The sequence below is a fragment of the Myotis myotis genome, unplaced genomic scaffold (assembly GCF_014108235.1).
Source record: "Myotis myotis isolate mMyoMyo1 unplaced genomic scaffold, mMyoMyo1.p scaffold_m19_p_3, whole genome shotgun sequence".
Classification (NCBI taxonomy): domain Eukaryota; kingdom Metazoa; phylum Chordata; class Mammalia; order Chiroptera; family Vespertilionidae; genus Myotis; species Myotis myotis.
The window spans coordinates 161,824,325-161,851,698 of record NW_023416335.1 but is presented as its reverse complement, the minus strand read 5'-3'; the positions used below and the strand labels follow the sequence as shown (position 1 = coordinate 161,851,698).

Below are 27,374 nucleotides of genomic sequence, written 5' to 3'. Positions count from 1 at the left end.
CGGTCAGGGGGTTTGGGCGCTGCCCCCTGTCACACTGATTCCGGTGCCGGGAGGCCTCTCAGCACCGCTGATCCTGGTGCTGGGAGGCATATTACCCTTTTACTATATAGGATAGAGGCCTGGTGCAAGGTGAGGGCCGGCTGGTTTGCCCTGAAGGGTGTCCTGGATCAAGGTGGGGGTCCCCACTGTGGTGCCTGGCCAGCCTGGGTGAGGGGATGATGGCTGTTTGCAGCTGGTCACACACCCTTCAGGGTGGGGGTCCCCACTGGGGTTCCTGGCCAGCCTGGGTGAGGGGATGATGGCTGTTTGCAGCTGGTCACACACCCTTCAGGGTGGGGGTCCCCACTGGGGTGCCTGGCCAGTCTGGGTGAGGGCTGAGGGCTGTTTTCAGGCTGGCGGGTGACTGAAGCTCCCAACTGCTCCTTTTTTTTCTTTTTCTTTTTTATTCTGGGCCAGCTTTAGCTCTGGCTCCAGCTCTGAGGCCTCTGCTGCTGAAAGCAGGTATCTGGTTTGTTTGGGTTCTATAATTGAAACTCTGTATCAACTCCAGCTCTGAGATCCCGGTGGGCTGAAAACAGGTTTCTGGGGTTTTGATTAGCTTCTATATTTGTAACAATGTTTCAAACTGCAAGCTCAGAGGCCAGCAAGGCAGGCGGAGAACGTTGGTTTCCTCCGTCACTGAAGCAAGCAAGCCTCATATTAGTTTCAAGCTGCCTGGCTGCCATCTTGGCTGGCAGTTAATTTGCATATCTCGCTGATTAGCCAATGGGAAGGGTAGCGGATTTACGCTAATTACTATGTTTCTCTTTTATTAGATAGGATAATATATGGGGTTTGGTACTCTCTATGGTTTCAGACATCCACTTAAGGTCTTAGAACTTATTCCTGTGAATGGGGAGGGGGGGCGGGGGGGGGGGGGGGAACTACTGTACTGGCTTATTAGTTCCAGGCAGTTTTTGATAATGTTTTCTAGATTTTCTCCACAGGTTATCATATCATTTGATAATAAAGACAGGTTTATTTCTTCATTTCTAATCTGTACAATATTGATTTTTTTCTCTCATATTATTGTACTAGTTAGAACATCCAGTACAATCTCTCTCTATATCTAAGGCTAATATGCAAAGTGTCCCCTCAGGAGTTTGACTGGGAGACCGGGAGTTCAATCACTCACTATGATGTGCGCTGACCACCAGGGGGGTAGTGAAGAATGAAGAAAGGCCCCAGCCAGCAGCCGGAAGGTTCCAATTGGCCCTGATAGCTGGCCAGGCCTAGGGATCCTACCCATGCACAAATTTCATGCACTGGGCCTCTAGTGTTGAATAAAAGTGGATAGAGAACACATACTTGCCTTGTTCTCAATCTCAGAAGGGAAGGAGGAAGTCCTCACTAGAAAGTGTGTGTTCTTTATTAAGATGAGAAAGTTGCCTTCTATTCCTTGTTTGCTGAGATTTTTAAAAATCATTAACGATGTTGGATTTTGTCATATACCTTTCCTGCATTTATTAATACAATCAGATGATTTTTCTTCTTTAGCCTTTTGCTATGGTGGATTATACTGGTTGATTTGAATGTTGAACAAGACTTGCATATCTGAAATAAACCTCACTTGGTTGTGGTGTATACTTCTTTTTATACATTGTAGGATTTAATTGATAATACATATTTTGTTGGGCATTTTCATGTCTATGTCCATAAGAGGTATTGGGCTGTAGTTTTCCTTTCTTGAAATCTCTTTATCTAGTTTTGGTATTAAAGTAATGCTAGCCTCATAGAATGAGTTAGAAAGTGCTCCTTCTGCTTCTCTTTCCTAGAAGAGATTGTCAAAATTTGGGACCATTTCTTTTTTAAATGTTTGAAACCAATGAAAATATCTGGCTTGGTGCTTTCTTTTATGGAAGGTTATATATTATTTATTCAATTTCTCTAATAGATATAGGACTATTCTGATAATCTATTTCTCCTTGTGCAAGTTTTGTACCTTTCAAAAATATGGCCTATTTTATATAAATTATCGATTTGTCACATAGTTGTTTATAATTTTCCTTTATTATAGTTTTAATATCCACACACGTAAGATTTTAATTTAAATATATGTATATTACATATATATATACTATTTTTAAGCCTCTTTTGTGTATTTCTATATGCTAGATAATTTGCCTTGTTAGTTATTTTATTTCCATTATTCTTTGTGGATACGCAATAAAAAGTGTGGTGAGTGGGCTTAGACTTTGGAAGCCAGTCATCATACATCTGCTGTTGGGGAAATTCTGGGCAGAAACTGAAGAGATGCCAAAATGAGAGGGTCCCCATGTTGCTGGAGGAATGGTTAGAGGTGAGCACAGCAAGATTCTGACAGAGCAGGATCCAGAAACACCCTCTATAAATTAGCTAAGTCAAGAAAATTTCTCTTGTGGTGTGAGAACCTGGGGATTAGGGGGGGGAAAAAAAAACCTTACAACAAACAAAATAATACAAAAATAATAACGAACTGGAGACAATGACTGCCCTCGGGAAGCAAAAGCTGACAGACCACTGTTACACTGTGTCTGAGTTTTCCATACTTATTCACAGAAGTCAAAGCAGGTCAGGGCATACCTGAGAGATTTGCAGGACCCTTTTTGGAGCAACAAGGACTTCGACTTCCTTGAGCCTCTGTGACAGGTTTACAGTATAAGCAGGTGGGAATTATTCTTGTTTTGCCTTTATACTTCAAGAAATCAGCATCTGAGTTGCGAGTGAATCATGGAAACCTTAATTAGATCAGCCCTAGTGTTTACACTTTTTTCTGTTGTGAAGACTATTGGGATTCACATCTATGGTGTACAACTTTCTGAATTTGAACCACTTTCTCAGGATATATCTCCAGACATGTAATACCAGTCAGGAGTGGGCAACCTACTTTACTCAGGCTTAATGTTTCTTGATATATATCTTATCAGATACATTTATTGGTCATGAAGACAATTGTAAGCATAAATTAAATATCTTATTCTATTGTCAATGTTCTTTTGCTCTAATTGGACAGTAATATGTTTCTCTGGGCATATGAGCAAATACTGGGGCAGAAAGAGGTGGAAGCTTAGACACCAGGTCAGAGAAGTGAAGCTGCTAGTATCTGAAATGTGCAGTAAAAACAGACTTAACAACAATGATCCCTAAAACTCCACCTGCCAAACATTACATGGAATCTAATTTGGGAGGAATTTTGAACATGGGGTTGCCAAAGGGCTGTTTATTGAAGTTCTCTAAAGAAGGGGAGTGAGGCACATGGGGATTGGGAGTCTCCTCATTCATGAAAAGGAATTTGTCAGATTAAACAGCTCAAAATCCATTGGTAACAAATCAAGGCAATATAAAACATGCATTATAATACACATCTGCTTTATTTAGCAATACAAGGGAGCAATACCAGAGGAAACATAGCAGGGATAGACTATACATGATAGAACTAGTGACTTATGCTTTCATGACCACTGTGTGGAAGATGGGGAATTCCTGGGCCAGTAGAAAGCAAGACATTGCTCTGTTCTAGAGTCTAGAGTCCAACCCAACCAGTGACCTTCTGATGGTGAGCAAATGAAGTTCAAATGGAACAGGTATGTGAAGAGAGGAGAAATGAGGGCACTTAGCAACTTCAGTTCTAACTCAAGGACTAGGAGAATTAAGTAGCAGGGGAAAAGAAGCAAACTGAAGAGACGGCCATGCGGCTGGAGAGGGGGGCTAAGACAATGTGGGACCAAGAGCCAACGGGAGGACTTCAGTGCTTGTAGCCCTTCCTGGTGGTGGATGAGGTGGTGCTGTATTTGATGGTGGAACTGCTGCCCCCAGCAGAGCTGAGGCCACCTCCGAAGCCTCTGCCACTGCCAGAACTGAAGCCACCTCCAAGGCTGTGACCACTGCCATAGGAGTAGCCACTGCCTCCGCCCAGGCCGAAGCCACTGCCAACACCACCAGCACTGCCATAACCACTGGAGACGGTGGACTGCACCACAGCTGTGGAGGGGAGGAGGACAAGGATACACAGACATGGTGAGCTCATTATGTCAGCCTTAGTCAAGTCAGAAGAACACAAGGGTAAGGGAGGGAGGCAAGCAAAGATACTTACAGATGTTGACTGGTCCAACACCTTCCCCACTCAGCCTAGGAATAAGGAAACACACAGACGATGAGACCTCAGAGAACCACTACTGGACCAGTGTGGCCTGCCTTTTCTTTCCCAGTTTCCTCCATTCCCACATCAACTGTTCTCATGTCATCTCTGTTCAATGCTTCTAGACTATATTTTACAGCACTGACAGCGAAAGCCTCCATGTGAGGACCATCCATGGGGAAACTGCCTCTTCCATGGTTCTCTGAGAGTAATAATTATAGCCATCACTAGGGTGCTTTAAGCTTGGGCTCAGTGGCTGCACATCATGGAGAAGCACCCAGATGATAGAGGAGGTTGTGAGTTGCCCACCTGCACTCCTCGCCTTCCAGCAGCTTCCTGTAGGTAGCAATCTCCACATCCAGGGCCAGCTTGACATTCATCAGCTCCTGGTACTCCTTCAGGAGCCGGGCCATGTCCTGCTTGGCTTTCTGCAGGGCATCTTCCAGCTCAACCAGCTTACTCTTGGCATCCTTGAGGGCCAGCTCTCCACGCTGTTCAGCATCAGCAATGGCGGCCTGCAGGTTGGCGCACTAGAGGGGGAGATAAGCAGAATGAATTTGCAATCTAGTCCTCCCGAGACTAGCTGTGGTTCCTATTTCCCAGTGAGGAAGAGAGCCAGAGCCCTGATAGCATGGAAATGCAGCTCAGACCCTTTCTATCCAGTCTTTTTCCATTCTGCAAACCTAATCTAATTTATGAGTCATCTGAAAAAACCTGTGCCCCTTTGTATTAACCACCCTGCATAAGGTTGTGGGGGCTGACTGGTAGAAGGTACTACAGCAGATATAGATTAGGGGACAAAGGAAGAAATGTACCCACTAACTTGTTTTGAATCTTGACAGCTTTTGATAATCTCATGTAGCAGCCACACTAACTTGTACAAAATCACAAACATTCTCATGGAGGTGATGGGTTTCTTAAACCTCACAATTTCAGGTGACACTGATCTTTGTCCAGTGTCTTTGCTTGACTATCATTTTTTTGACCTTGAATCTTGAGCAGATTTTCACCAGTCTTCCTCACTTCCTGGCCTTCCTTTTCTTTCCCAGTTTTGTTCATTCCCAAATCAACTGTTCCCATCTCTGTTCAATGATTCTAGACTATGTTTTACAGCTCTGGCAGGGGAAACTGGTTTTATTCACCTGTTTATGCTCTTGGGTTGGGATCTATCTCACCTACCTGTGGGAACTCACTCAGGGTAGACACTGCATGGTGTCCTCTCCCTATTGTCTCCCAAATTCCCAGGAATAAAAAATGATGGTTGGTGACCACGTGGTGGTCTAACAAGGAAAGGATGCTTTTATTTTCCTTAGTCCCCACCATACCTGTTTCTTGACATGGTCAATCTCAGATCTTAGCCTCTGGATCATGCGGTTGATCTCAGCAATCTCCTGCTTGGTGTTGCGCAGGTCATCTCCGTGTCTGCCAGCTGTGACCTGAAGCTCCTCATACTGTAGCAAAGAGGGAGAGAAGCTGATGTATATGGCCTTTCACATGTTAACACTGACTGTCACACTGTGTCAGGCTTTTAATAAATTCAACCCAATGGCTTTTCAAAAAAGATTTTAGGAAATGCTGATGTTACTAGGTCACTGGATCCTCTACACTAATCTCAGACCTACCTTTTCATGAAATCACTGCCTTTCTAATTCTCTTCAGAACCAGCAATGTCCTGCACTGGTTTTCTGAGAGCCAGAGTCAGTGTGAAGCTAAAGCAATGATCACTAGGTTCTTATCTACATTAGCTTTCCTCTTGCTTGGGTTTCTTTGACATACCAGAATTGCACATAAATAATGTAACCATATACTCTATCAGTGCAAGGTACACATTCAGCTTCCTAGAAGTGCATTTTCCCTGTGAAGACTGGTAATCTTGTTGGTGTTTAGGGAGTGAGCACAGGAATTACTCAACAGCTTCCCACTCACAGCTCACCTTGCTCTGGTACCAGGACTCAGCCTCAGTCCGGCTCCTCTGAGCAATCTCCTCATATTGGGCCTTGACTTCAGCAATGATGCTGTCCAGGTCCAGGTCACGGTTGTTGTCCATGGAAAGGACCACAGAAGTGTCTGAGATGTGCGTCTGCATCTGAGCCAGTTCCTGCAGAACATAAGATGGTCAGATCATGTTCTCCTGTAAAGTTTACAGGCTTCCCAACCCTAAGATCTTCCACCCTTTTGCAGAACCCCATTAGAGTAATTCAAATGAAGGGGGAGATGCTTACGGCTTCATAGAAGGCTCTGGTGAAGTTGATCTCATCCATGAGAGCATCTACCTTGGCTTGTAGTTCAACCTTATTCATGTAGGCAGCATCCACATCCTGGGGAATAAGCCAACACCATGGGGTTAGCTGAGCCCTCCTTCCCCATCTGCCCACCTTTTAGCCTCCCCACTTTTGTCCTCTCAGATGTGGGGAGGACGCCAGAGTTTTCTTCCTTTGCAAAGAAACATGAACCCTTGGTTGTAATCAGCTCACCTTCTTCAGAGTCACAAATTCATTCTCCGCAGCAGTGCGCTTGTTGATTTCATCTTCATATCTAGAATGAGAAAGGCATACGTCAGTGGTGACAATGATACAGAAAAGGCAGCCTGGGGTCAGAACTTTCCATAATGGATATATCCAAGGTCAGATTTCTTGACAGTAAGCCTCAAAATGCCTTTTGTGGTCCCTAAATTGTTTCCTCTTTTACTCTCCCTTTCCACCCATATAGCCCATTTTTCTTTCAGGTTTGTTCTTAAGCAACATTTGTGATTTTCATTTTCATGGACATGTTTTGTGATAGATCATGACCACATCAGGACCTGGACTCCCAGTGGTCTTGAAGTGTGTGCTTTAGACAACTGAACCCATATCTCTCCTTAACTCACTTGCTCTTGAAGTCCTCCACCATGTCCTGCATGCCTCTGAGCTCTGAGTCCAGGCGGCCTCTCTCCCCAAGGATACTGTCCAGCTGTCTCCTGAGGTTGTTGATGTACTGCTCAAACAAAGGCTCCAGGTTCTGCCTCACGGTCTTGGTGCCCTGCTCCTGTAGCAGGGTCCACTTGGTGTCCAGAACCTTGTTCTGCTGCTCTAGGAATCGCACCTGGAGGAACACAAGTTGCTTATTTGCCTCATGAATGATGGAAGAAAGATATTTGTGCTTGGGTCCCCAAGTATACCTGTGTGCTGGGCTACTATAGAGCACATACAGAAATGTATGTGACAGTCCTGCTTTTCTTTCCCCAGATCAATCTCACCACTGAAAATTTCCCATGGGCACTGAGGTGCTCTCACCCCTTAATTTATTCAAACTTATCAATGACTTCCAACATTACTTCTTTCTCTTGACAATTACAATCACTCATCTAGTTTCAAATGAGATATTGCACAAAGCTTTTTTTAAAGATAATACCTCAGTTAAAGGAATGTAAGTGTTTAGAATATGATTATTAAATTCTAATCTTATTATGATTATATTACAATCTAAGTTTCATTTAGTACACAAGTCTTTTCTAAAACAAGCTTCCTCAATGGTCACTACTTAGTTCTACAAATTTAGCATTTCAATGGATATGTAAGTGTTTCTGAGTCTTTTTTTTCTAAATCATGCAGAAATATATTTATTTTTATTTTCCTGTCACACTTTTTCCTCTTGCACAGAGCCCTAGAGCAGTTTTCCACTGGAATTTTATTTTTAATGTCTTAGATTCTTCAGAAGGTAAAGCTAACTCTTTCCATTTTCTCATTGTTTTCCCTTTGTTCCATGGGTATCAAAAGTTGAGAATTTTTCCTGGACAGGAATGAGAGACATTTAAGAAATTCAGCAGTTCTAAATGGTTTCCATCTCCTTCTGCCTGTGATCAACATGGAGCTAATCTGGCATCCCAGGAGGGAGCCAGGCTGAGTCCCTTTTTCCCTCCACCCTATTCTCCCCCCGAGAGAACATGTGTTGGTCCTCTACTTTGGGGACTGTGAGTCCCCACTGGAGGACAGGTCCTTCTGGCTCACCTTGTCAATGAAGGAGGCGAACTTGTTGTTGAGGGTCTTGATCTGCTCCCGCTCCTCAGTCCTCACCCGCTGGATGGTGGGGTCGATTTGCAGGTTCAGAGGAGTGAGGAGATTCTGGTTGATCGTGACCTCTTGGATGCCTCCAGGGGGGCACACAGGGAAGCCAGCGCCCCCATAGCCACCACCAAAGCCAGCTCCACCACCGAGCCCAAAGCCACCACCAGATCCACCGCCAAAACCAAATCCACTCCCGGCTCCACCTCCAAAGCCAAAGCCACCTCCAACTCTGCCACCATATCCTCCACTGATGGCACAGCTGCCACCTCCGATGGAAATCCTCTTGGAGCCCCCCAGGCCATAGAGGCTCCTGCTGCCAAAGCCAGCTCCTCCACACACTCCACCGAGGCCTCCACTGCCCCTGGAGCGGCACACGGAGACACTGCTGAAGCCAGAGCGGCTGACCCCAGGGACTCTGGCTGAGCTGGCACTGAAGCCACGGTGGCTGCTGCTTTGGGTCCTGATGGTGGATTTGCTCGACATGGTTCCTGAAGGTGAGGAGGTTGAAGAAGGCGTGAGAGGCTGGAGGGTAGAGCTGAGAGCAGCAGGTGTGTGATGAGGTTGCAGGCAGCAGTTTATATATAGTGGAAATGGGCTGGGCTCAGTCCTGGAAGGTGAGCTTGCAAATTGGGGAGGGTTGGGCTTTACAAATAGTGAGGTCACCCCCAGCACCTAGAAAGGTATGAAATATGAAGATTGTATATTTGGCTTCCTTTATTCATGGAGAAATTCTCCTGCCCTCCAGCCTTGTCTTGATCCCCATACAATAAGGCTGGATATGAATTCACTGAAGTCATGAGTTAGTCATGATCTCAAACAAAGGAGACAAGGCACTGATTTGTGTAATTGTCTCTTCCTTCTGCTTACTCAGCCGCTCCTCTGTGTCCCCTTCCCACACAGGTTTTCTGGTCTACCAGCACCACCCTTTTCATCAGGGTGGGACTGTCTCCGAGGGCTCACAGGTATTTGCTCAATGCCCTGAGCAAGAAGTGGCCTGCAGTGTTTTTTTCCAGCTCGTCTGAACCTGCCCTTTCTTCGGGAGCTGCCACATGTTGTTCCTGGTGGCCTTGTCATGGGAATGGGGGATACTTTGGGGTTAAAACCTTCCTTTGCAAGGCAAGAAGGACAAAAGGGTTGAGCTTTTCCATCACAATTGCTCTCTGTCCTATTCCATAAACTTCCCAATTGCTAGTTTCCTGAGAGGATAAGAACCTTCACCCAAGGCCACTCTGCCTCTGAGTGTCTCCCCACGCCTGTACTTCCCTCCCTAAGTGTGCTTTTCCATTGAACTGATGATCATGTCAGCTTGTCTTTCCAACTGGAATTCATGGGACACCATTTCTCTGCTGTTTGCGAATGTTCACTTAGATCTTAACTTAAAGAATCTAAAATGAGTAGGACAAAAATCATTAAGAAATTCACTAAATTTTGATTCCCACAGATTTTGATATTTTTTGGGTTCAAGGATCAGACATCTTAATGGGTGTGGAGAGAAAGTTGAGGGGCAGATAGAAGCAGTGAATCATAAAAATGTGCCCTTACATGTGTGATGCTGTCACAAGTAACTTTCGAGTGTATATTTCTAATCTCAGCTCTTGAAATCTTAAATCTCTACACATCTTCTCAGAGGAGAGAAGGCTGTCGGATGAGTGCTGTGTTTGGTTTAGAGGAGGAGGAGGTTCATTTTTTTTTCAGTCCAGACATTAAAAACTGAGTGCAATGAGCATTGAGAGCAGTTGTAGGCATGTTGTTCTATGAGAACATCTGGTTAAATGGGAAACCAGGGGAGGAAAGACAAACTCCCTCATTGGGGTGACCTGAGGACAGGACCTGGTACTATTTTATAAGCAGTCCCATCTTTCCAATGTTTTTAGGGGCATAGCATCCAGGCGGGCAGGGCATTTCCTACCCAAAGGAGGTGCTAACTCAGCGTCTGGCTGGAAAGAGATACCTTCTCAAGACAACGGAAGAAGCTCCCCTCCCTCCACCCTGGTTGCACAATGGTTGACCAAGAAATGTGCTGTCACCAAGTTCTGGGAAAGAAACGATCCTTCCCATGGCACTGAGCTCTGATACATGCTACTTTTCTCAGGCCTGAGGCTTTAGGCTTGGCACAGATGATATCAGGTGGGGTAGGAAGCTTTGGCAAGTCAGGTGGGAGCAGCATGCATTTGCCCAGTGTTTTATGTCCATGTCAATGCCCATGACTACTTTCACACTATGATGGCAGAGTTGGGTAGTTGTAACAGAGAATATATGACTTGCAAAGCCTAAAATATTTACTAGTTGACCCTTTCAAGAAAAAGTTTGCCTCCCTGTCGGTGTGGCTCAGTAATTGAGTGTTGACCTATAGATCAGGAGATTATAGTTTGATTCTGGTCAGGGCACATGCCCCAGGGGGTTGTGGGCTTGATCCTCAGTAGTGGGTGTGCAGAAGGTAGCCGATCAATGATTTTCTCTCATCATTGATGTTTCTATCTCTCCCTCTCCCTTCCTCTCTGAAATCAATAAAAATTTATTTTAAAAAAGAAAATGTTTGCTAAGCCCTGGTTAAGAGCATGGGCTCTGGAGACCTAGTACTCAGGCTTTCATGTGTCTGTATGCAAAGTACTCATTTTTACAGATGTCAACTGGGGGTGGGAATTGTACCGATCTCTCATTATTCTGAGGATTATAGGAAATAATTAATGTAAAGGCCTTAGCAGTGCCTGCACATAAGTTCTCAATGAAGATGAGCTAATATCATTATTATAATGGAAGTATGGAAAAGACTTGGTGTATTCAGGCACCCTCCAGAAGCTTCAAGAACTGGAACACAGGTGCAGCTTGTGTGTGTGTGTGTGTTTGTGTGTGTGTGTGTGTGTGTGTGAGTGAGTGTATGATATGAGGGGGTGGGGTGAAAGAAAATAAAAGCAGCATTAGTAAGGACCTAGAAGTCACACATAGGCGGATGCCTAGGCAACACCTTGCCCAACTTGCTGGAAAGTAACAGTAGCAGGAAGTTGGAGGGAGGATCAGAGTCATTGACGGGAACTCAGCAGGCTGCTCCTTCCCTCCTCTGGAGTCAGGCTCCTCTGCTGGGTCCTCATCTGTCCTCTGGACTGTGCACACAGGGGCAGGCTGTGGTCAACTAGCACAGGTGACCAGATCAGTTCCGCCTTTAGTCCTAATTTTATCTATTTCCAGGGTGGGGGTGGACTCATCGCTGAATGAAGTATATAATTTAATTGCAGCAGGGGCATCACATTCAACCATTTAGCTTATCAGAGGATGGTTTAACTTCAACATATTACCCAATCCCAAGTTTGACATACACACCAGACAGCACCAGCAATATAAAGTAACATTCAATTTCCTGATACAAGTATTTTGCCACTTCATTGTACTGATGGGGTCATAATAATCTGGCCACTCAGTGTATATTATATATAACGATATACTTTTTTTCAAACTTTCCATTACCACCTGCCAGAGAAGGATGCCCTGGAATCCAATTCCAGTGACCCTGAGCATGAGTGAGGTCACTTGAGAGGGCTCATGGGAGATGGTGAGGGCTCCTGAGACAGTAAAGGAGGAGCTGGAGAGAAGCGACCCTGTGGCAGATCCATTTCTGATTCTACTCTTTTCTAGTCCCATCAGCCTTAAGGTCAACTTTGTACTTGATTCATTTGCCCTTGATTTTCTATATCTTTCTTTGGGTCTGGGGAGATGCTCTGTGTTTCCTAATTCACTTTTAGACAGGCATCCTCCCGCCTATCCACCCACCCCCACACCCCGCCCCCGCAAGCTAAGCAGTACTTCTTTCCTCCTCTGGAGTCCAGCCTTCTGCTTTGGCATCCAGGAGTGAGTTGTGTTCATAGGTCGGGAGTAGGGGGCGGGGAGGGGGGAAGGGGTACACTGGATGGCTAGAGAATTGACTTTTTAGATGAAATCTCTCCACTGATCCTGAATCATGTTCCATAGTAGAGCCTAGAGGAGTTATATCTTCCCAGAGTAACAGGGTGGGGAAGGCCAGACCTTCATAACAAGATTAGAACAAAGAGTGATAGTTCAGACAACTATGTGAAAGAAACTAAAGCAAGCTGTGTGAGTAAGTCCAATGACAGCTGGCCTCCTCCCCAGCAGCTTGCTGAGCCCAGCCTCTACTCTCTCTCAGGAGAGCCTCCTTGCAGTCCGGTGCTGTCTCTTATTGCCAGGGAATGAGGAATGCCTGTGGTCTAAGGCCCAGGGGTTAATCTGTACTGCATTTGCCCCAGCATAGCTGAAGGCAGGAGGGAACCCCTGACGTCTGAGCTCATGGAAAATCTGCCTCAGGAGGATTTGCCTTGTCTTTCTGCCTCCCTGGGTGGAGCTGACAGATGAGAATGAGGGATATAGGCTTTTGTCATCACCTATCAAAAGCTTAAGACTAAGTGCCTACTCCTGCAAGCTCCAGCGCAGGATGATGCTGTTCAGAGGAAATCCCACAGACCCAGTCCTGTCCCTAGGGAGCACCCATGGAAAGAGAACATGCAGCCACACGTTTATAAAGAACATAGACAGTAGCACCAATGCTGGAGCAGAAAAGGCAGCCTTCTGTGATGTATAGAGTGGTTCAGAAAGTATAGAAACTTTCAAAAGTCCATTACTTAGTAACTAGGCTGTTTATGAACATGCATTATGCACCAAATTGAAGCATTTTCCTGTATTTCTCGCATGGTCCACCCACTTTTTGCATAGAACACAGTGATGGGGTCACATCTCTGGACATGATACCTGAGTGGGCTTTGTCCACAGCTGCTAGAAGTTTCTGACAACTCCATTTCCAAGCAGGATGGGGCTCCACTTTAGGTCAATTGTGAGGTCCAGAGGCCATTGAAAGAATACCTTCCACAGTGCTCGATGAATGATCCATTCAAAGCATTGACCTGCCTCTGGAACTGTGGTCCCAAATCCCCAGATGTCATTCCATGTGGCTTCTAGTGGGGATAAGTCAAGAACCTCAGATTTGTCCCACCTGGTCCTCATGGACTGGAGGAGATGTGGAAAGCATTGTGGTTGCCATTTCAACCGCCAACAACAATATGCAACACAGGGTCTGGGATGAACTGGGGTATAATTATTAGCCTACAGGATTAAAGCATGTTATGTGCCGAGAGCATTTATACAATTATGGAAAAAACTGTGAATTCAACTACTTTTGTTACATATTCCTATAAAACCTAGTTCCTGAGTAATACCTTTTTGAAAGTGTTCATTTCCTTTTGACTTGGTGTGTACATACTGATACTGGGTAGGTGGTACACTTGAATGCTTAAGTAACTGGTAACTGCATAATTGGACTAGGGACTGAAGGACTTATTCAGACAAAGGGGGGCACCCTTGGCTTTCCTAACCAATGAGGGGAAACTAGTTGGAGGAGGAGGAGCATGTGTAAATATGAGAGAGGCATTTAGATGCTCAGAGGCAAGTGCTGTTGGCAGTGAAGAGAAGTGCTTTAGAGCAGATGCAAGGGTGGAAAGAGAATGAGCTGAAAAGCAAGGTTAGTGTAGATCATGCCTAGGATGAGCAGGGCAAAAAGGCATGGATGAGGGAATGAGGAGCCAGAGTCTCCTTCTGTATGTATTTGAGGTCTTTGACAAGAACAGGGGTTGAAGAGAACCATACCAGAGCTCCAGAGGGGCCAATAAAAATCTGAGAAGAATAACAGGTGCAATGGTATCTTTTTCTCTCCACTGCATCCCTCACATTCCCTGCCTCCCTTCTTAGTCTTGCCTCCATTCTGACCATCTGGTTTCTACCTCCTCACCACTGAAGGTCCGCCTCATTGTACTATGTCATTTTAAAAAGTGTAGTTGGGTAAAACATATTCCAACAATTCTCTAGTGAGATGCACAAGTACCTAACTTAAATAATGTGAATGATTGAATGGGGAGCAGCCTATGGAATGATGCCTCACTACATTTGCCTTCTGGTGAAAGTCCCTTTATTTTAGGTTAATTGTGAATGTACTGCACGATTCCCTCAAATTCAGGATGATTTGGAGTAAGTTATCTCAACATCATCTTATTCTTAGAAAATGAATATCCTAGAGAGTAAACGTGCCTCAGGCAGTTTCCTCTGAGATTCCTTCATATTGAGTGGCTACTTCCATCTGTTAATCCTTTATAATGTCACTATTAGCCTATGGTGGGGATTAGTAACAGGTCATTGATAACCTGGCACAAGTCTGTGAAATTAAAGTTGCAAAGGAGGCCTCAGGGGGATCTAATAAAGTTAACTTCCTTCTGATTTCCCTCTGGCCCTCCCTCAGCTGCTTCTGGGACATAGTCTGGATTTTTTGAATAGACACAGAAGAATACCCAATATGGCTAGGGAAGTTTGTACTCTGTGGTACAATCTAGATCCCATTCCCAATTCACTTCTTTCTTCCCCGTTTCTACCATAGAAACTTGAAAAATGAAATATTCTTTCTTTTAGAAAAATTTGGTTTCTAGATCTATAATGTACACACAGTGAAATGCACAGATCTACAGATGTTAAGTGCAGAGTTTAATCCATTTTGACAAATTCATGCACTTCTATAACTCACACAATATCAGGATACAGAACACTTCCATTACTCTAGGTAATTCCTTTGTGTCCTTTCCCTTTAATCCCATTGCCCCAAGCAATCATTGTTTTCATTTTTCCCTCTTGGATTAACTTACTTTAGAACTTTATGTAAGTGGAATCATATAGCATATACTTTAATGTTTTGTGTGTGTGTGCATGTGTGTGTGTGTGTGTGTGTGTGTGTGTGTGTGTTTGTGGCTCAGCAAAATGTTTTTGAGATTCATACAGATTGTTGTGATATTTGACAGTTCATTCTTTTTTATTGCTGAGTGATATGCCATTGTATGAATATACCATAGTTTCTTTACCCATTCAGACTGGTGGATTCCTAAGATATTCCCAGTTTAGAGTTACCTTATATGAAACAGTTCTGAACATATTGTGAACATTTGTGTGGATGCATGCTTTCATTTTGTGCAAGTAAATACCTAGGAATAGAATTGCTGCATCAAGAGTAAATGTATGGTCAGCCCAGCCACAGGCACACACCACACACACACACACACACACACACACACACACACGTAAATGTTTATTAGTGTTTCAAATGGTTGTACTATTTTTAATAATAGAGTTTAATTTTTAGAGCTGTGTAGGTTCACAGGAAAATTGAGCAGAAAGTATAGAGACCAGAGAGTTCCCATATACCCCCTCTCCACTCACACAATAGCCTCCCCCACTATCCACTCCCATAGCAGAGTGTACATTTGTAACAATTGATGAATCCATCCTATATAATAAAAGCCTAATATGCTAAGTGTCCGATCATCCAGTTGGCTGTTCAACCAATCAAAGCATAATATGCTAATGATATGCTAAGGTCACTCAACCACTCGCTATGACGTGCACTGACCACCAGGAGGCAAACACTCCGACCAGTAGGTTAGCTTGCTGCTGGGGTCCAACTGATCAGGACTGAGTGAGATGAGCTGGACACACCCTGGGGCCTACCTGAAGTCCCTCCCTGGCTGGCCAACCTCCCACATCCCGCCCTGGCCCCATTCGTGCACCAGTGGGGTCCCTTGGCCTGTCTTGCACCTTCTCACAATTCAGGACCCCTTGGGGGATGTCGGAGACCCAGTTTCAGCCTGATCCTGCAGGCCAGGCCAAGGGACCCCACTGGTGCATGAATTCATACACCAAGCCTCTAGTGCTGCTATAAACATCGTGTGTAGGTTTTTGTGTATATACTAGAGGCCTGATGCACAAAATTCGTGCACTGTGGGGGGGGGGGCGGGGTCCCTCAGCCCAACCTGCATCCTCTGGCAGTCCAGGATCCCTTGGGGGATATCCACCTGCCGGCTTAGGCCTGCTCCCTGGGGGATTGGGCCTAAGCTGGCAGTCAGACATCCCTCTGGCAGCCTGGGAGCTCTCAGGGGATGTCCGACTAATGGCTAGTGCTGCCGCCACCACCGCTGCTTTGGCCAGCCATGAGCCAGCTTCTGGCTGAGCAGCACTCCCTCTGTGGAAGCGCACTGACCACCAGGGGGCAGCTCCTACATTGAGCGTCTTCCCTCTGGTGGTCAATGCATGTCATAGCGAGCAGTTGTTTCTGGTCATTCCACCATTAGGGTCAATTTGCATATTACCCTTTTATTATATAGGATACGTTTTCAGCTCATTTGAGTAAAAAATATTAAGAAACACTAGAGGCCCGGTACATGAAATTTGTGCACTGGGGGGGAGGGTGTCCCTCAGCCCAGCCTGCACCCTCTCCGATATGGGATCCCTCTGACAATCCAGGACTGCTGGCTCCCAACCACTCACCTGCCTGACTGCCTGATTGCCCCCCAACCACTCCCCTGCCGGCCTGATCGATGCCTAACTGCTCTCCTCCCAGCCTGATTGCCCCCAACTGCCCTCCCCTGCTGGCCCAGTCGCCCCCAACTTCCCTCTCCTGCTAGCCTGGTTGCCCTTAACTACCCTCCCCTGCAGGCCTTGTCCCCCCCAACTGCCTACCTCTGTAGGCCTGGCCACCCACAACCTCCCTCCCCTGCCAGCCATCTTGTGGCTGGGGGCACCACCATCTTTGAGGGCCTAACAGTCAATTAGAATATTCCCTCCTTATTGGCTGTGGGTGCCGCCATCTTTGCTATGGTGTGAGGGTCAATTAGCATATTCCCTTTATTAGATAGGGTAATTGTTGAATTGTATGGTAAGAGTTTTGTAAGAAACTGCCAAACTGTCTTCAGCGTGGCTGTACCATTTTGCATTCCCACCTGCAATGAATGAGAGCTCTTGCTTGACATCCTTGTCAGCATTTCCTGTTGTCAGTTTTGGATCTTCAGCTTTCTAATAGGTATGTAATGCTCTCTTGCTGTTTAAACCTGCATGTCCCTGATGACTTATGATGTGGACCATCTTTTCATGTGCTTACTTGCCATCTGTGTATCTTCTTTGGACAAGTGTATGTAGTGTTCAGCCTATTTTCTAATTGGGTTGTTAAGTTTTCTTATTGTTGGGTTTTAAATATTCTTTATATTCCCTGTAATAGCCTTTTTATTGCATCTGTCATTTGCAAATATTTTCTCCCAGTCTGTAGCCTGACTTCTTATTCTTTTGACAGTGTCTTTTGCAGGGAAGATTCTATATATTGTCCCATTGGCCCATTTTTCAGTCATTTCCTCAATACCACATTTTCTAATTACTGTATCTTTATATATAAAAAGTCTCAGTATCTGGAACTATAAGAACTTTGTTCTTCTTTTTCAAGATTGTTTTGACTGTTTTAGAGCTTTTTATTTCCATATAAATTTTAGAATAGGCATATCAATTTTTATAAAATACTGGCTGATATTTGATTGAAATTGCTTTGAGTCCATAGTTCAATTGGGGAAAACTGACATGTTTACAAATTAAGTTTTCCAATTCACACAGGTGGCATATACCTCTGTTTGTGTGTGTGTGTTTTTAATTTTTCTTTAGTCATTTTCAATAAGCTTTTGTAGTTTTCTATATATGTCTTTGGCTACATTTATTTCTAGGTATAAGATTTTAAAAAAAATATTTTTTATTGATTTTAAAGAGAAAGGGAGAAGGGGGGAGAGAGAGAGAGAGAGAGAGAGAGAGAGAGAGAGAGAGAGAGAGAGAAACATCAATGTGAGAAAGAAACATTTATCAGTTGTCTTCTGAAAGTGCCTTAACGGGGAATTGAACCAGCGACCTTTCAGTGCACAGGACAATGCTTAACCAACTGAGCCATTCATGTGGGACAGATATTAGATATTTTTGATGCTACTGGAAATGGTACCTTAAATTTTATTTCCTAATTGTTTCTTGCTAGTATGAAGAAATAACATAGTTTTTTGTATTGGTTTCCTAGTGACCTTGATGAATTCACTTACTAATTGTAATAGTTTGAACTTTTTATTTCCTATACATAATTATGCCATTAGTGAATAACTATAATTTGCTTTATTTCTTTCTAATTCTTAAGATGTTTACTTCTTTGTCTTGTCTTATTTCACTGGCTATAATATCCACTGTAATGCTGAATAATTGTGGTGATTATAGTCATCTTTGCTTCCTTACTGATGTCAATGAGAAACTTGATCATTCACTATTAAGGATAATGCATGTTGTCTGGTTTGGGAGAGAGATGACAATTTGATTTCTTTTATTCTGTTAAAGTTGTGCATTATATTATTTTTTGAAAATGTCAAACTAGTCTTACTGTAATAATGTTTGACATTTGAGGGCTTCTAAGCTCCACTCCTCCCTCTCCCTCTTCTACCGACATCTGAGAAAACCAATAAGAAAGCCTGAGTAATGCCTTCTTTGTGACTGGTGGGAACTTCAAACCTGGCCCCACCCCAGCCACCATAAAAATTCCACTCTAGTCTCCTTCCCTGCTCTTTCACGGCATATTTGGACCAGCTTGCTCTCTTCAGAAAGCTTTACTAGTATTACAAGAGTAATATACATTCAAGTAACAGCATAAATCGGCTTAAGTAAAATTTATAAAAGGAACATGTTTTCTTCAGAACCCAAAAAGGCCTAAAAGATGTTGGGCCTGCTCTAACATTGTGGGTGCTGAAAAGATCAATAGCTGTTTCTTATCAACTCTACAGTCTGTCCAAATTGCAATACAATGGACACTCCCATTCATCCCCTCCAGAGAGTCCTTCATTCTAGAAGCGTTAGCAACCTCCTCTCATGCCTCCTGGAGTCTCTGGACCACTCAGGATGGCCACACCCAATTCTACCTGTGAATCATCAAAGGGACCAGCCACACCTGGACAGAGTGACCCTCAGGAAGTCTTTAGGCTGATTGTAGACTGAAAAAATAATTCCGCACAGCAATTTATATTATAAAAGCATTTTATTGAACACACTCTGAAGGCAGTCAGAACCAGAACTAAATTTTGGATTGGGGTGGGGTCTCTGTTTTGATGATTTAGATACTGGAAAACTTTGGATTTTTCTCTCATCAAGGACCACAAAAGGCTGATTTGAAGAATATAGGATCTAGGAGATTGGGCCATTTCGGGAACCAAAGACTGTGGTCCTGCCATAGGCTTGTTCTGAACTACACGTCAGCAAAAGAGAAATCTTAGCTTAGCAACCACCTAGAAGGGGCAGTTGTCAGGGGCCGGTTGCTGCCCTGGGTGGCAGTGACTTGCAATAAGCAGGCTCTTAACTCTTGAAGCTCTTCCGGGAAGACGAGGTGGTGGAGACAAATTTAACGCTGGAGGCGCTGCCTCCTCCACTGACGCTGCCTCCTCCACTGCCGCTGCCTCCTCCACTGCCGCTGCTGCCGAAGCCAAGCGCCATGCCAGGGATCACAGTGTAGCCACTTCCCCCACCTCCACCAAATAATCCACTAGAACCTCCACCAAAGCTGCCGCCAAGACCAAGGCCGCTGCCCAAGCCAGCGCCACCTCCATAGCCACCTCCATAGCCAACTCCATAGCCACCTCCAGAGCCACCTCCGTAGGCAGAGGAGACATTGCTGGTGACGACAGCTGTGGAGAAAGGAAGGAGAACTTGGTGAGACCAGTCTGCCAGATTGATCCTTCAAGTCCAAATTATTTGATCCTGCTAGTATAAGCTCTGTACCTGGCCCCTTTACAGCATAGCAAATGAGGCCCAGGAGAACTAACTCATTTACTTAAGGTCCCTAACAGGAAGTTGGTGAACATAGTAGGCAAGGGATGGTGCTAAACTCAGGGGGAGGGGGTAGGAGGGGAGGGGGTAGGAGGGGAAGGGGGTAGGAGGGGTGGAGAAGGGGGGAGGGGGTAGGAGGGGTGGAGAAGGGGGGAGGGGGTTGGAGGGGTGGAAAAGGGGGGACCATGGCAGGGGGGCAGAGTACAAGATGTGTAAGATACAGTCCTACCCTTTAAAAGATAAAACATAAGCCACGTTGCTTCAAATCTCCAAGTGTACCCTATACCCTCCACTAAGTGTATGAAATAACCAATTATTGGAATGGGGAGTATCTGGAATCTAGAAATAGCAAGATTCTGAGTTGGCACCAAACACTGCATATTATTATCATTGTTAATATTTGTTTAAAGTTACTTACAGATGTTGACTGGTCCAACTCCTTCGCCACTCAGTCTGAAAGGAAACAATTGAAATGAGAGTTAAAAACTCCTCCAAAGACAATACCCATAGTCATGTTTAAAGTTGCCAGCCCTATGAACAAAAAAAAAAATGCCAAAAACATACAAAATAAAGAAAAACCACCCACACCCTGCTTAAATTTAGACAAAAATACAGCTCACTGAAGGGACTTCCCAAAGAAGAGGACCTGGCCTAGAACCAGGTTATCAAAGGGAAAATTATAATTCACTTTCTCCTCCACCCATTATATGAGAACTAAGAGACTGTGGGAACTATGAAAATGTATGAAGCAGTTTTTGCCTTGCAGGAACTTACAGTCTGTGAGAGGACTTGGCATGGACAGAAACACTTCTAACAGAAAGTAGGCAGAGGGCAGTGTTAGAAGACTGAAGAAAACAGAGTAGCTTGAGAATCCAAAGGCAGGTGAATTTAACTTAGCTGGAGGGATCATGAAAGGCTTCCTGAAGGAAGAGGTACTTGAAAAATGGGGAAGACATTGATTAAGTTGCTTAATTGTTTGAAGGAGGGGCAGCATCTGAAAATACTGGTGGTGGGAATCGGTTTAGAAAAGTGAATTGGGACCCTTTTGTATAGGTCAGCTGTGTGCCCAGGTGTCAGATTGGATCCAGATTGATGATGGATAATTATCATGCACAAGAAGTGCTCACTGTGCGTGTGTTTTACATGCTGTAGTGGAGAAGAAGCTCCACTTATCAAATGTGAGGCCATCCCGGGCTTGTGATGTCAGCCCTACGTTGCCCACCTGCACTCCTCGCCCTCGAGCAGCTTCCTGTAGGTGGCAATCTCCACGTCTAGAGCCAGCTTGGTGTTCATGAGCTCCTGGTAGTCTCGCAGCAGCCGGGCCATGTCCTGCTTGGCTTTCTGCAGGGCGTCCTCCAGTTCAGCCAGCTTGTTCCTGGCGTCCTTGAGGGCCATCTCCCCACGCTGCTCAGCTTCAGCGATGGCATTCTGCAGGTTGGCGCACTACTCAGGGAAAGGAAGAAAAGTGGACACTTTAGTAGTGAGCTGGGCCTGTGGTGTCTCTTTCTGAGTTTCCAGAGAGAAGTCAGTACATTTATCCTGGTCATTGTAGATGGGGGAACATTGAAACGCTGGTTCTTGTTCCAGCTGTATGTGTGTGTGTGTGTGTGTGTGTGTGTTTAAAACAAGCAAAATGGGTCTCCCTTACAGAGCTCAGGCCTCCTCATTGCCTTCTTTTGACTTCTCCTTACCTGCTTCTTAACGTTATCGATCTCCGCTCTCAGCCTCTGGATCATGCGGTTCATCTCAGAGATCTCATGCTTGGTGCTGCGGAGATCATCTCCGTGCTGACCAGCTGTCCGTTGCAGCTCCTCGTACTGGTGCCACCAGAAAAGAGGGAAAGTTCCATTTATATGAGGATGGAAACACTTTCCCAACGTTCATGGGCAGGAGCTACCAAGAGGTGGCAAGCGGTGGAGTTATCTGAGGCCTGGGGCTAGTTTCGACTTTATCCAGGTGGACCTGGTCTTAGATAATTTCCTCTTTAGTGCTTTTGCTCTCTTGGAGACACTGGTGTGAGAGTCTCCTTAAGGTTCTTAAATTTTTGTGGCAAAGGCATACATGACTATTCTCATAACTCAACCCAAGAGTTTTCAACAGGTCTCAGGAGACCTTAGCATTCTGTCATGGCCTGGAATCCCAGACACGAGTCCATCCCCTGACTCATTCACCACAGCACTCACCTTGGTCTGGTACCAGGACTCGGCTTCTGTCCGGCTTCGGTTAGCAATGTCCTCATATTGGGCTTTGACCTCGGCGATGATGCTGTCCAGGTCCAGGGAGCGGTTGTTGTCCATGGACAGCACCACAGATGTGTCTGAGATGTGCGTGTGCATCTGGGCCAGCTCCTGCAAGGAGACTTGAAGTTAGTCATCTTAATCTGTGTTATTTTATGCCAGGTCCATTAAAATATTCCACTCATTGTGGTATGTTAACTTGAGAAAAAATAATAACCACCTACATCAAACATTTAGTTATGTTAATAATCCAAATCATCATTAAATTTATTTTTTTAAAAAAAAACTTTAAGCACTCTGAACCTCCAAGAAATGCCTACTGTGTAACATCTCAGATGTGAGTTATGACCCAAGTTGGTCATATTTTAAAAGAATCTAGTTGACTGGTCTGTTACACTGGAACAAGCTAGAGAGGGGAGGTTTGGGAAAGGTGTACTGTGCCTATAACTCACTCTAGACCTCACTCGGCAAAATGATGGCTGAAGAATTTGCTTTAAATGTGACTTTGTTTTTTTAAGGATTGGCTTTATAAGTAATAGGGTGAGTAGTGCTAACGGGATAGGAAGAACAAGGGTGTGTCCACAGCTTTGGAGCCACTGAAACTCACTTCATCTGGATACCCTAATTCCTGGTGATGATCCAGTGACCATCTCTTTGGGGCCTGAGTAGGGGGCATTTCTTACCGCCTCAAAGAACATCTTCAAGAAGTTGATCTCATCCATCAGTGCATCGACCTTGGCCTCCAGCTCCACCTTGCTCATGTAGGCGGCGTCCACATCCTAGAGATACAGGGATGGTTGGCACTACACCCAATTTCCACCCTGACTTAAATTAACGCCATCCTAAGAGAGCATAGCCACAGGCAACAGGTTCTCTTGTACCCACGCACCTTTTTCAGCATCACAAACTCATTCTCAGCAGTGGTGCGCTTGTTGATTTCATCTTCATACCTGGGGGTAAAGGAATAGGAAGGCTTATTAGGAGATGAGGGGCAGGTGAAGCCTAGGGTCTTTATTGCAGAAAGTCACCTGTGAGTCTGCTTTCCCACTGGAAAGGGGCCGCTCTCCTCCCATCATGAAAGCAGGGAGGGAGGGGGCACTGGTAGTGTGACCCTTTGGGAAAGGTCCTTACTCATTAGGATCCTGTTTCCTTTTTAACTGCCCATCAGAGAGTCATTCTATTATTGCTGTAATTCAGTTGCTTGAAGAATATGCCTATAGAAACCTGTGTTGTTTCTTCCCAACTCCACATCTAGTCAATTTCCCTAATTCTTTTTTCAGCTTTCACAGTCTTAAAACAACAAAAACAAACAACTAGCAGCATGGGGGTCTAAAAAAATTACTGGAGCCATGAAGGTGAGTTATGTCATCAGTTCTCGTGTTGGAGGGAATCCATCACACAGCCCATAGTGTGTACTCTGAGTATACTGGGGAGGAAAGCCCCAAGAGCAGGAATCACACTGCTTGCTATTTCCCCAGGGTCATCAAGCTTGTTGCTCTGGCCAGTGGCTAAGTGCCTTGCATAGGGACTGAGCTTGGGGCTGGAACTTTCTAGACATGGACCTGGATTTCATTTCAGTACTTCAGGTGTCCATGGAAGGCATATGTGTCTAGCCCGTGGGGAGGCATAAGCAGTAATCTGGTTATCAAGTTCATCTGGTGCCAAGAAGACATTAGTCTCCATTCCACCCCATCTCACTTGTTCTTGAAGTCCTCCACCAAGTCCTGCATGTTCCTCAGCTCTGAGTCCAGGCGGCCCCTCTCCCCCAGGACACCATCCAGCTGTCTCCTGAGGTTGTTGATGTACTGCTCAAACAAAGGCTCCAGGTTCTGCCTCACGGTCTTGGTGCCCTGCTCCTGCAGCAGGGTCCACTTGGTGTCCAGGACCTTGTTCTGCTGCTCCAGGAAGCGCACCTGGAAGGCACAGAGTCTAAAGATGGAGAAACCTGGATTTCATGTCTCAGTGATCATCACCAGCTTCTCTCCCTTCTCATACTCTCCTCCTAAACCTTTCCCATGTGCCGTCCCTGGTGCTGGACCCTAGGAGGGGAGGCACAGAGTGAAGCACCTAACCTCACTCTCCTGGGGAGACAGGGCACTTATCCAGGGCACAGATAGCACTGGGCACGGCTGGGCAGAGTGGGACCCAGTGCAGTGGTGGCTGTGAAGGCACTCAGGCTACTGCTCGATGAACTCATCCACCTTCCTATGCAAGCAGCCCCATTCCATGAAGCACAGAATTCCTTTCTTTGCCCAATAGTAATCAAGGAGCCCATATGGGGTAATTAAACGGGAAGAACTAAGACCCTGTCTTCCAAGCTGCCAGTCTAGTTGGGAAAGTGAGCCACAACTCTGGGACAGAAACAAGTAGAAACACATTCACTGCAAACTAGGAGGGTATTTGCACAAAGTCAGAAGATGTTCCTCTTCCTACTTTCTTTGGCATTTGCTCCACACTCATAGCGGTTTTTCACAAAGGATTGGGTCCTACCTTGTCGATGAAGGAGGCAAACTTGTTGTTAAGGGTCTTGATCTGCTCCCGCTCCTCAGTCCGCACTCGCTGAATAGTGGGGTCGATTTGTAGGTTAAGGGGAGTCAGGAGACTCTGGTTGATAGTGACCTCTTGGATGCCTCCAGGGGGACAGACGGGGAAGCCAGGGCCACCAGCACCACTTCCAAAGCCTATGCCTCCTATGATCGGATAGCCACCACCTCCACCGAACCCAAAGCCACTACCAGCACCACCGCCAAAGCCAAATCCGCTCCCGGCTCCACTTCCAAAGCCATAGCCACGTCCACTAACGTTAGATAGGGTTCTATAGCTACCAATGCTCATGGGGATCCTCTTGGAGCCCCCCAGATTGTACAGGCTCCGGCTGCCATAGCCTCCTGCTCCACCAGCACCCCGGATGCTGACCCTGCCAAAGCCACCGCCACCACCACCCCCGGATCGAGACACAGAGGTGAAACTGGTGCGAGAGACAGACGGGGTGATGGCAGAGGCGGCACTGAAGCTGCGGCTTCCCCCACTCCGTAAGGACACACTTGACTGGCGAGACATGATGGCTTGTTCCTGGAGGAGCAAGAGGATAGAGCACTAGAGGTTGGGATGTGCTGGAGAGAATAGAGCTCAGCAGGATGCAGAGGTGGCTCTGTTAACCGGACTTGCACTCCCCCTTTTATACTAGAACAGGGCTGGGCGGGACAGTTGTTGAGCTGTGAAATGATTAAGTGGGCTGGGCACGCCTGGGGGGGCAGCTGTGAGCTCACCGTCACACCTGCACATGGTGCGGGGTGCAAACGCTGCCTTCCTGGCAGGCTCCGCTCAGTTAGGAATAACCCTGCCTTGCAGCACTGATGCCTTGGCAGCAAGTCGCACTTCCCCTTGGGGGCCCAGGGCTGGGAACAGCCCAAGATGGATGCCAGGAAGCGAGGGGGCACTTGGCCAATGTCCCGAGGGATCCTTACAGGACCAGGGGCGTTGTAAACCACCCAGCACAGTATGCACTGTCTGTGAGTGACAGACAAAGTGAGTCCCCACTTGCAGTCATCTGCCCTTCTCACTCTTCCAGACAGGAGGTTGCTGCAAGGATTTTCAGCACTTGGCAGGCACCTATGGCCTGATATCTCAGCTATGAGCTGGAGGAAAATAGAGCTGGTCTTTACTGCAGAACTTCCTTTCTTGGGAGAGGCACAGTCATCCCTGAGCCCAAGGTAAGATTCTCCTGCAAGGTTCGGGCCAGAAAGGCTCTCTGAGCCCCAAGCTCAGTCTCTGGTTTGTACCACTCTGCTCTCTGCAGGGGCAGACCTCTCTCCACAGCTCCTCCTAATTCATCATTTTCTGTCGCGTTTGACCTTTTCCCTGGCACTTGGGCCTGGGCAGGACCCTGCAGGGTGAGCGAACCCAGGGGTCCCTGCCATCTCTCACAGAAGTCCTGGGACTCAGCCTGGCAGTCACGTCCCTCTTCAGGGGGAGCTGCTCTGCCTGCTCCCAGCCCCCCAGGTGTGTTCCAGCAAGCCCTGGGTTATGCCACTAGGCAAGGAGTGAGTCATCGAGTATCTGTTGATACAGGCTGAGGGCCGCCACAAACACATACCTGCAGGAGCTTCTAATCTCATCAGGAACGTGTTGAGAATCCGCCGGCCTGTTATAACGGAGAACCACCCGCTCAAACAGCGGGAACTGCTGCGCTTTCTCTGGGCCCGGGCCCAAAGTCTTCTTCAGGGCCAGGGCAATGGAAAATCGAGTTCTAAGTCTTCGGATTGTCTTGCCAGTGAGACTAGACAGAGCAGGTTAGGGGTACAGGGAGCTGGCATAACCACCTGCCCAGTTGTTTGAGGGAGGCCCCTTGTAAGATCTTCTGCAAAGCTTATTTGGGTGGGCAGAGGCACCAGGTGGAAGAGAGGGGTCTGTTAGGCTTTGGCAAATGTCTGCCCTAAACCACACCTCCTCTTTTCGGCTACAGACCTGAATGGAGCCACCTCTTTGCCTCCACCAAACAGAAGCAGGACTCTCAGGCAGCACTTGGGTCATGAAGAGCTATGGGGGGCACCTCTGGGCTGGGGCTGGAGGTAGGAGTGGGGTGGGAATGGCTTGAAAGCCTCAGAGCTGAGAGGCTATGTTCTGAAGAGTAAAGGAGTGGGGACCCAGCCTGAGCTCTGGAATCTCTAGTCAGGGCCTGCCCTTGGCCTTGAGGAAGGCACCACTGTGGGAAAATGACTCGGAGCTGCTGGGGCTGTGATTGCTCACCAGGGGCTGTGATGGGAAAGCTATGGACAGGTAAATCCAGACAGACAGATCGATGGCCCGAGCTACCTTACAGGTTCTGGGCAAGGAGGTTAGGTTGCCTCCCTGCCTGGAAAATTCTTGAGACTCTCAGAGATGAATTTTAATGAGTTCACCAATTTTACACTTTGTGGCCTCTCAGGGAACAGATGTGTGTCTTAGGGTCCCTGAGACATATGAGGGGCTCTTCGGCCCCTGACAGAATCGATGCGAGCTTGAAGCAGGTGTCTGGGGACTCCGAGCATGAGTTCTCTCTCTCCACTGGAAGATCACCCTCAGGGTATGTCCCACACACGCAGGTCCTGGGTGTTGTCCCCACAGCCCTTGGGGAAGCTCCACCCTCTTGAGATGCCGGGACATTTTCTTCTCTCCATTCCTCCTCCTCCCAGCTGTGCTGTGCAAGGGGAAGGACTTGGCGGAACAGGAATGCCTTCCGGCCAGCCTGAGGATCAC

The 27,374-nt window shown here is 46.3% G+C and overlaps 2 protein-coding genes across 2 annotated transcripts; both read right to left on the bottom strand.

Annotated features, from left to right (window-relative positions):
• Window positions 1–3,366: 3,366 nt before the first annotated feature.
• LOC118650882 (keratin, type II cytoskeletal 6A-like) lies at window positions 3,367–8,682 on the bottom strand. Its single transcript, XM_036299378.1, has 9 exons — window positions 8,143–8,682; window positions 7,023–7,237; window positions 6,631–6,691; window positions 6,379–6,474; window positions 6,090–6,254; window positions 5,482–5,607; window positions 4,466–4,686; window positions 4,112–4,146; window positions 3,367–3,999 (listed from the first exon to the last, which is right to left on the bottom strand). The coding sequence occupies exons 1-9, from the start codon at window positions 8,680–8,682 to the stop codon at window positions 3,764–3,766; spliced, it is 1,695 nt and encodes a 564-aa protein (XP_036155271.1). The 3' UTR covers window positions 3,367–3,763.
• Window positions 8,683–19,095: 10,413 nt separating this feature from the next.
• On the bottom strand, window positions 19,096–25,302 carry KRT5 (keratin 5). The gene is made up of 9 exons (XM_036299374.1): window positions 24,627–25,302; window positions 23,835–24,049; window positions 23,026–23,086; window positions 22,820–22,915; window positions 22,083–22,247; window positions 21,591–21,716; window positions 21,122–21,342; window positions 20,318–20,352; window positions 19,096–19,757 (listed from the first exon to the last, which is right to left on the bottom strand). The coding sequence occupies exons 1-9, from the start codon at window positions 25,194–25,196 to the stop codon at window positions 19,429–19,431; spliced, it is 1,818 nt and encodes a 605-aa protein (XP_036155267.1). The 5' UTR covers window positions 25,197–25,302; the 3' UTR covers window positions 19,096–19,428.
• Between the last annotated feature and the right edge of the window lie 2,072 nt (window positions 25,303–27,374).